The sequence below is a fragment of the Penaeus monodon genome, chromosome 4, assembly GCF_015228065.2.
Source record: "Penaeus monodon isolate SGIC_2016 chromosome 4, NSTDA_Pmon_1, whole genome shotgun sequence".
NCBI lineage: Eukaryota > Metazoa > Arthropoda > Malacostraca > Decapoda > Penaeidae > Penaeus > Penaeus monodon.
The window spans coordinates 26,959,215-26,969,214 of record NC_051389.1 but is presented as its reverse complement, the minus strand read 5'-3'; the positions used below and the strand labels follow the sequence as shown (position 1 = coordinate 26,969,214).

At 35.7% G+C, this 10,000-nt stretch overlaps 1 protein-coding gene across 1 annotated transcript in view; it reads right to left on the bottom strand.

Annotated features, from left to right (window-relative positions):
• The window catches only part of LOC119571311 (U1 small nuclear ribonucleoprotein 70 kDa-like), a 17,595-nt gene extending 10,808 nt beyond the window's left edge, over positions 1–6,787 (bottom strand). The window contains exons 1-4 of the mRNA XM_037918689.1: positions 6,655–6,787; positions 3,947–4,099; positions 3,556–3,801; positions 875–956 (exon numbers count right to left, since the gene is read on the bottom strand). Of these exons, the coding sequence (XP_037774617.1) occupies positions 875–956; positions 3,556–3,801; positions 3,947–4,090 (472 nt within the window). The 5' untranslated portion in view covers positions 4,091–4,099; positions 6,655–6,787. The remainder of the gene's footprint in view (positions 1–874; positions 957–3,555; positions 3,802–3,946; positions 4,100–6,654) is intronic.
• Between the last annotated feature and the right edge of the window lie 3,213 nt (positions 6,788–10,000).

The following is a 10,000-nucleotide window of genomic DNA, read 5'->3' as shown; positions in this document are numbered from 1 at the left end:
AGCAGCATTCCAAATGCTTTTCTTCCTTCCTCCCTTAGTCAAGCAAACTCCTCCACCAACACTTGCAACATTCCCTGAACACCTTTCATTCCCTTCTCAGACAAAGTGCTCATGCAGAATTTTCAGAATTCTTCTACTTAAGTCATTTCCTTTTAAAGATCTTGTTCATTGTTAAGAATGATAGTCATAAACAGGACATCAATAAACAGGTACACATTCCATACACCCAACATTAGTAGGCTACCAAAAAGACCTATTCCTACTAGTAAAAAAGAATACTTTCAAATACTGAAACCATCTATTTATAACAAAGATGATGATAACACCAATAAATGAAATTATAATGAACTTCATTAAGTGCAGATGTGTAACTGCCACAATTCAATCATCGTAAATGCCACAAATGGCAAACCTAAATGATATATAACAGTTCTTGAATCTGACAAAATATTTTCCTGAAGATCTCTTCAATTTCATAAATAGTAAAATCAGCTCCATATCAGAAACTATGAAATAGTTAAATTTCCATGTATAATGGCCATCAAACAAAAATATTAGCCAATATCTAAATGGAGATATAATTTTGAAGTTTTTTAATTTTTTATCCTTTCTTTACTTTCTGCACATGTAGTCTGTGCAAAAAGGGGTTAAAGAATATATGAATTAAAATATATTTTACATACACAAAATCCTGAACCTAGGTCAATGGGTGCTTATTATATTTTGGATTTGGCTGAATTAATAAGATCCTACTCAAAAAGTTATTGAGTGATTAAAACTGAATAACTAAAAATAAGTGAATAAATAAATGTGAGAACCATGTTTGCATATGTATGTGTTGTTTCATGTGCAGTGTGGTTTGTTGGGTACTCACAGTGCATATCTCGCTCGTGTTCATACTCAATAAAGGCGTATCCTCGTGGTTTCCCCGTCTTAAAATTGTGAATCAACACAATCTGAAAGAAACAGAACTGTCAGTATAATATACTTGGGATTATTACTTCTATTGTGTGTTAAATCTTATATCCAGTATTCACACTTTTCAACTTCAGGAAAAAAAAAAAAAAATCTTTGAATATATGAGTGAAACTCCACATAAATATTGCCACCTGCTACATCTTCATTTAGCATATTTAACCCATTACTGACGTATAGCATTCATAGAGGCCCGGGCCTCGCTGCCGGGGGCTTATATCGTCGCCCGAGCATGCGCAACCACTCATGCCAAATACCAGCATCCCATGCCGTTCTTCGTAATACTACGAAAATATGTGTATTCAGTTTCATTATTTTTAGTCTCTACTTGCCAACTTCCTGATAATCGGAACTGAGGTATTTTTGTTGTTATATAGACTCCATAGTTGATCATTATTCGGTCTATAGTCTGAATAAAATAAGCAGTGTGCGGCATCATGGAGTTGAAATTGTCGGTTTGTTGCATTTTTTTTGTTTGTTGCATGGTAAAAATGAGAAAGTGTTAAAACCAACTTAATCACACTTTCACTGGCAGAAAAATAATCTTTTGCCGTGATTGTAACAAAAAAAAACTCATGGCATGTCCATGCATCCTCTATGGCATGTGCGTACGTGCCCCCGGCAGATGGTCCCGCCATGCCATGGCATGTACGTACATGCCACCCATCGGCAATGGGTTAAGATGATATGAAAGGAGTTTCCTTACTTTCTTGTTTCTTATACTTGCTGTGTATATGTAACTTTGTAGAAAAATGTGTAGAAAATTCTGTATCCATCTTGTACACCTGTCTCACAAAAAAGGCAGTACCATTCTGCATAGATGACAGATTTGGAACTGCTTCTTTGCAAGAAACAGTTCACATGAGCCTAAGATCCCATATTCTTCTGTGAAAATCATATGAGATTTACTGGCCAAGTATTTTTTAATCAAGACTAATGATGGTGATGTTTTCAGTACTTAATACATTGCTTTGAAAAATTCTCAGATATGGACCTGAATCATTCTGTGTAACTTTTATATTTCTTGCTCAAGAATACTTGAGCCTAGGGTGTTTTCTAAAGGCCTGTTTACACAGAGGGTGAAACTGTCCATGGCCAACCCGTCCATGGACAGTCACATGAACAGGTTTAAATAATTCTCTTCAAAATATATTGTAAAAAGACTTGTAATATTCATTTCAAATTTTGTAAATGGGATCAATGAAGAATATGAAACTTTATGAAGAAGTTAACCCATAATTGACGGGTAGCATTCATAGTGGCCTGAGCCTCGCTGCCGGGGGCTTATATCGTCGTCCGAGCATGCGCGACCACTCATGCCAAATACCAGCATCCCATTCCATTTCTTCGTAATACTACGAAGATATGTTGTATTTTCAATTTTCATTATTTTTTACAGTCTCTACTTGCCAAACTTCCTGATAAATCGAGACTTAAGGGTATTTTTATTGTTATATAGACTCCATAGTTGATCCTTATTCGGTCTATAGTCCGAATAAAATAAGCAGTGTGTGGCATCATGGAGTTGAAATTGTCGGTTTGTTGCATTTTTTTTTTTTTTTGTTGCATGGTAAAAATGAGAAAGTGTTAGAACCGACTTAATCACACTTTCACTGGCAAAAAAATAATCTTTCGCCGTGATTGTAACAAATAAAAACTCATGGCATGTCCATGCATACTCTATGGCATGTGCGTACGTGCCCCCGGCAGATGGTCCTGCCATGCCATGGCATGTACGTACATGCCACCCGTCGGCAATGGGTTAATGGACTGAAAAGTTTGAAAACACCTGGATTACGTGGTGTACTAGTTATAGCAGTGACTTTGAAAACAAATTTTCTGAAAAATCAGAAGGTATGTTGTATGATTTTAACAGCTTTTTCCCCTCTACCTAGAAACACCCATTTCAACCAGTTGACTGGATTATAAGAGACTTTGGCCACAGCAAATAATCACAGAAGATGGATGACATCTTATCATGTCAAGAGTGGAACGAGATATCACTCACTACCACAACTGCCCAAGTATGAAGCTGTTTGCAAATACTTATCCTTGCCTAATTTTACTAAAATTTAAGTCTTTCACTATAAGGTAAAGTGTCAACTTTTTCTACTTTAGCCTATGTTCGCTTGTGGCTAGTGTGGCCAAAGGTATAATGGTTACAATGTTACAAAACTTCTCACTTAAGTTTGCTAACAGCTTGCTGCTAGTGTGAATGTGGCTTTAGTATGGGAAGGTTGTCAAAAAATACCATTTTACTGTAATCCTTAGAGCCAGACTTGGATAGGCTGTGCAATTATCACGATGCCAAATATTCTAATATTAGCACGAAAAACAAAATTTGATATGGATCTTTACATTGATGTCATAGTACGGGAATTGAAGAATTATCAAAGTCCATCAAGAAAACTTTACAAAATAATAGGATATAATTAATACAAGTTTTCAAAGGAAATTTTATGAGACATTATCAGTATCTGATGAAAAACACTTAATACCAGTTACAGGACTTGTTTCAAATTTGAGTAAAAAAATAAATAAATAAATAAATAAACAAGTTAAAATTTTACTTAAACTTACCTTTTTAATAGGACCATAAATTTCAAATTCTCTGCGTAGCTTGGACTCAGATGTGTCATAGTTAATCCGTGAAACAAATAGTGACTTGTATGGGTCACTGGTTGCATTTTCATTGTTGTGAGGATCCCAAAGAGCTATTTCTTGTTCCAATTTGTATTGCATCTGTTCAGCCTTCTCTCTCCGCTTCCGCTCCAGGCGTTCCTCACGAGTTTCCACCCTTGTTGGAGGGGGAGTGTCCTTAGGATCCTAAAAGAGATTTCTTATTAAAATTTCAGACCCTAATATCATAAACATATCAGCTGCCATTTATAATATTAGCTTACAATAAATCTACAAGAATGTTATTCCATGTAAACAATGACACAGCGACACACTATCATTGCAAACGTACCTCAAATCTTTGTATCAATTGTGCTACACCAGAGTACCCATCTGTTTTCTTTTCCCATGTTAACTTATCAACTGGTGCTAGATACGGTATTGGATCTCTTGGCGCAAAAAGTGCCAATAAGTTTGGCGGAAGGTATTGCGTCATTTTGGTGTTCTGAAAAGAAAAAAATAACCTAAGACATCTATTATCATCAAATAACTCTGAAAGGGTGAGTATATGAGTGCAAGAGTGATAACTGGCACTTCTATATTCTACATGCCATTGTTCTGCTAAATACAGGCCAAGTTCTTGTCATGGTGAACGGAGTACTACATGTAACTCCTATACAGCAGTCAATTAATTTGTTTTAAACTATGATACTCTGAAAAAAAGAAAGAAAGAAAGAAAGAAAGAAAGAAAGAAAGAAAGAAAGAAAGAAAGAAAGAAAGAAAGAAAGAAAGAAAGAAAGAAGAAAGAAAGAAAGAAAGAAAGAAAGAAAGAAAGAAAGAAAGAAAGAAGAAGAAAAAGGAATAGAAAAAATGAAAAAGAAAAGAAAAGAAAAGAAAGTGGACATCAGAATGTGCAATAAATATAGGCACCAATGTCCATAAGAGAGAGAACAGAGTTGTTTCACTGGAAATCCCTCCGGGCCAGTGCTCCATTTCCTGGTAACAGGTTCCATACGACCAATCCAGCACCTAATGCAATGATAGGATCAGGTAAAGGAAAACTATAGCTTACCACCAAGATGCCTAAGGGTAAATCATAAGATACATATGGATAATATACAATGTAAAGTAAAAGCATTTTTCAGCATAAATCTATCAAAACTAAATTTATATATCATATTTGCATAAGCTACTAGCAGTGGTATAATTTTTTTTTTCAATTACTTTTTTACTGTATTCTCAGTTTGGTTTCAATTTACTTTTTTTTAGCTTTGGACTGTCAATTAGAGGGACTGCATAGAAATGCAACATCCCTGAATCAGGCACAGGGTATCATGGAATGAACTCAAAATCTGGACCAAAAACTCTTCTATTTGATGTGGAAGAAAAAGTTCTTGAGAATTTTGTTACAAGCTCAGTTAAGTGGGCTGCAGGATGAAGAAAGGCAAGCAAGTGTGAGAAAGTTTCCTCCCCATTAACTGGAACAGAACCAAAATAATAATGATGGTCATTATTTTAAGGAAATTGATGCCACTGATGCTCTGAAGGACCCCATTTAAAATTTCAACATTGAGGAAACTGGGTTTTGTCTATTACCATCAGTAGGAAAAGTACTGACACAAACGTGAGAAAACAATGTTTTTGAGAAGAGTCTTCTTCATTACAAAAAAACAACAGGGAAGGATCAAGTGTCAAAAAATCAACTTAAACTACTTGACATACCAGGGTAATAAGTTATACGGTCAGTGTACTATTTGTCCTCGCAATGTAAACATGATGAGCGACTTAGAAAAAATGGCTGATCTTCTCTCCTCTTATATATAGCACCAAAAAAGAACTTTGTCTTGGTCTGTATTGTTCTCTCATTTCAAAGGGGTTTTAGGGTATAGTTTCAGTTTCCCACAGCCATGAAGTACAAGGTAATTTTTGCCTGCAAATGATAGAATGACCAAAAATAAGACAGCTTTTACCTATAGTACTACCTACACAAGTTAATAATAAGAACGTTGTCCAACACACTACTTTGGCATATATTTACAGGAAAATGTAATGGCATTATATTAACCGATAAGAAAACCTTCTCTCACAAAAACATGAAATAATCTATGTAAGCAAAAAAATAACATCAGAAATGAAGAAAAGTGGGTCACAATAAATGCTGCGCAGAGTAAGTCCACAGCAATGGGGTGGGGTCTGAGAGCAAGGCCCTCGGGTTAGGAGGGTGTTGGTTCATACAGGGATATTTATGGAATTCCAAGGAATGACTAGTAATAGCAACTTAATCTCAGGGGGGTGCAGTCACCTTGCAAACATTACCAATACTTTCATTTACATCAATTGCAATAGAAAATAACAGGAGCTTCAGGCATATTACAGAATTGATAACTGAGAGAAGGAATAATAACTGCAGGATTGGTTAGCTGTGTGAAACATAAAATTTACTGGTTTTCTAACCCATCTCCAGCACGATCTCCTTGAGCATTAGCTTTAGTCCTGCAACTTCCCTTGTACTTCTAATCAAAACTATGCTTCTTCTGTGATGGGAATGAATGCCATGCCTTCCTTAAATCTTATGCTACATTAATTACTATGAGGACTGTATGTTTAAATGACGAATAGCCATGGGACCGTAAAAGAAACCTCAGCATTAAACAAATGAAACCTACACTTCTCAACAACCATATGATTACGAAGGATTTTAATACCTGAAAGCCTGTGGCCAATTACCAACTGAATAGCTGTATACATTACCGCCTCAAAGGCCGTTTTGTGACTTTGTTCTCCTATTAGCGAAGAAAATTGACAGAATGCTGCTTAAAGAGTTTGTTTTCTGCTAAACCCATTAGCTTAATACAAGGTCGGGCACTGGTAACTAGGCATAAACAACTGAGGAAAAATACTTTAGCGAAAACCACAATTACCAGAAAAGTATTTATCACTTCCAGTCGCCTTCGCCAAACACCTTCAAAGCCACGCCGAATAACAAGCTTTCTTGTTATCGCTTATACTTCAGGTGACTGATGAAATTTTGATACTTATTTATAATCTAATGAGTCTTACCTCCTGCCACCTTTCTTAAAACGGTGATATAGTACGTCCGTATAGCGAAATCATACAAAACTGTAGGAAGAGCGCACTTCCTCCGCGAGCTGTAGGCAATATGGCCGCTATAATTTGGCTTTGCATTCGAGTCTTGTGAAGCTCTTCTTCGGTCCAAAGAGGGACTCTTATGTCTTTATAAATTTGTCTGTGAATTATGACTTCTTATTTTTTTTGTATCAGATGTGGGATTTTTTTTTAATATATGTCTGCAGTTGATAAGTTTGGGTATAGGTTTATTTATTAATTTCATCGCATTTTTTATTATGTCTTTATTTTAGTTTACCTTTGCCTAGTATCATTTAGTTACTATTTAGTATAACGTTTCTAATTAAAATGACATGCGCTAACGCTCGTACATGTATGTAAACTATATAAGTAGCGTAAAATGAAATTCTAATTTACAGAAATATCGCTGTAATCAAGTATAGGGGCTACAAACACAAATCTATTTGAAACGCATACTTTTTTTTACTTGAAAGTGCAAGAGACGCCAAGAAGGCGGGACTCTTTTTTTTTTAATAATGAAAAAGATAGAGTCACATAAATGTTGCAAAAATAGTCATATGATAATGCACTGATTAACCGGGCCTATTACATGCCATAAACCATAAGATCCTAAAAGCAATTGGTAATGAAATTACTCCGAAACTCAAGTTGGGAAAAACTGCATGGAAAGAACTACCTCAAAAAGTGTCATTTTTTTCTAGATATTTCCGCGAAAGGTATATGACATCTTAATATAAACTGAACTGTTTAACAGAACCCTTAATTGGTATTGTTACATCATTGTATCCTACTATTTCTTATTAACATTACACGTTAGATCTATATATTCTAAGTAACTGAATTCTCAGTGGAAGTACAAGTAATCTCGAAAAAAAAACGAAACCATAAAAGAAGTGAAAAAGAAGAAAAATAAAAAGAATAACAAATAGAATTAGAAGAATTGAAAGTAGCAAAGAGCAAATTAAGAAAAAAGGCTAGGAAGTAAGACAAGATTAAAAAAACAAGTCAGTCAATAATCAATCAGTCAACGTTACGGCGATTAGTGCACATAACCGTATCATTTCAGCTTTTGAGGATGAAATCCACGTGGATTTTGAAACTGTAGTCTCATTTTCAATAAATCTAGTTTTTGTATTGTGGGTTTTTCTTCCATTGTATCAACACGGAAGAGTGTTTTTCTATTCATATATATATATATATATATATATATATATATATATATATGTATATATATAAGGCCGCGGTGGCCGAATGGTTAGAGCGTCGGACTCAAGACTGTCACGACGGCAATCTGAGTTCGAGGGTTCGAGTCACCGACCGCCGCGTTGTTCCCTTGGGCAAGGAACTTTACTTCGATTGCCTACCTAGCCACTGGGTGGCCAAGCCAGCCCAAGTCAAGTGCTGGTCCCAAGCCCGGATAAATAGAGAAAATGATTACCTAAAAGGTAACACCGGCACTCTCCGTGGAATGGAACTGGGGACCCTACCACGTACTCACTCCAAGAGCATCACAACATGAAAACTACAATTAAGTATCATGCTGTGACCACGGCGGCTCAGACATGAACCTACTATTAAAAGAAGAATATATATATATATATATATATATATATATATATACTTATATATGTGTGTGTGTGTGTGTGTGTGTGTGCGCGCGCGCGTGTGTGCACGTATATCAACGTGCCTATTATCTTTATTCAAATGCTTTCAACGTGTGTCCTAAAGGCCATATATCAGCGTGTACATCTAGATTTTTATGTGAAGTATTTGGTGTAACATGATAACCTTCAAATTCCATTATTGTGCCTGTGATTTCGACAATTATACTGTAGTGGATTCTTTTTCTATATAATTTTAACAAATAAACGAATAATATCTTATGCCTTTAAAAGCATCCCCAGCTGTTTGCAAGTCACTTCAGGGTAAACGATCTTGTTTCACCCTTCCCGCCAGGTATCATTAATTTAGGCGAGATGAAGACCTTTCTTTTAACGCTTTTATTTACTTTTATTTAAGTTCAGAGTCTGTCAGACCATGCATTGTTTTTTTTTTTTTTTTGTTTTTTACCAACCTCCTGACCCGATGTGCAGGGGTCACAAGATGAGACCACTTGCCAGACATCTCGCTAATGCTTAAGGCACTATCAATATGCGCAGGCAATGCTCCTCTAAGCCAGGGATTGACAAGGCAATGACGTGACATATTAGTCAGGGAGACGAAGGCACCCCTTTTATTTATTATTTATTGTGTGACAATTTTTGCGTATTCGGTACGCTGTGGAACACCAGCGTAACACATTGTTCAGATAAGTGTTGTGTTTTCTTGTTACAAACATCACTATTATAGGTGTAAACCTGTTTACACACACACACACACACACACACACACATACATATATATATATATATATATATATATATATATATATATATATATATATATATATATATATATATATATATATATATATATATATATATATATATCATATATATATATATATATATATATATATATATATATATATATGCATATATATATATATATATATATATATATATATATATATATATATATATATATAAACCCGTGTTATTAGTAAACCTTTATAATGTCCGTTTATGTTGCCTTTTATCTCATTAAGGAGTTGTGCCCAGGATCCTTTTTTTATATACTTATGGTTTTATTCAATGATCGTGTCGTAAGTACACAGTTAACATGTTTTCGCAGAAAATGAGGGAACTGTAAAGGAAAACAGGCGAGCCTCGTGTTTGAAAATCCTGAGTGTTTTAGTGTTAAATGTAGGATTTTAATTTCTCTTGTGGGTTTAGTTTCAGCTTATTTTAGTTCTCTTACTTTACCTTTTTAACTCTAAACTTTTATTTTGTTTTTACTTGCCATATCTATCTCTGTCCCACCGTGTCTCCGGGGGGTTCTTACCACTCGGCCCGCCCGGACACGAAAAGCTCCGTTAACAATACAGACATTTCGATAGTTGACTCCCTCAGGGTCACTCCGTCGCTTACCATAGGGTTGCATTCACTACAGTATCGCTTATACCTGTAGCATTCCCGCCTCCCCCCACCCTTCAGCAGAGGATCGCCTCCCTCGGCCGGTGGAGCCGGCAGAGGGATTGCGATATTGCTGGGGGATCTACCTGATGGTAATTTTCTGGAACAGCGATCGCAAGGATTTTGGTATCGATGAATTCCTCTCACTCTTTACTATCAAAATATATCGAAATTATGCCGCGGACTCCTCCCCCCCTAAACCTCCACATTCTTGGCCCCGATAA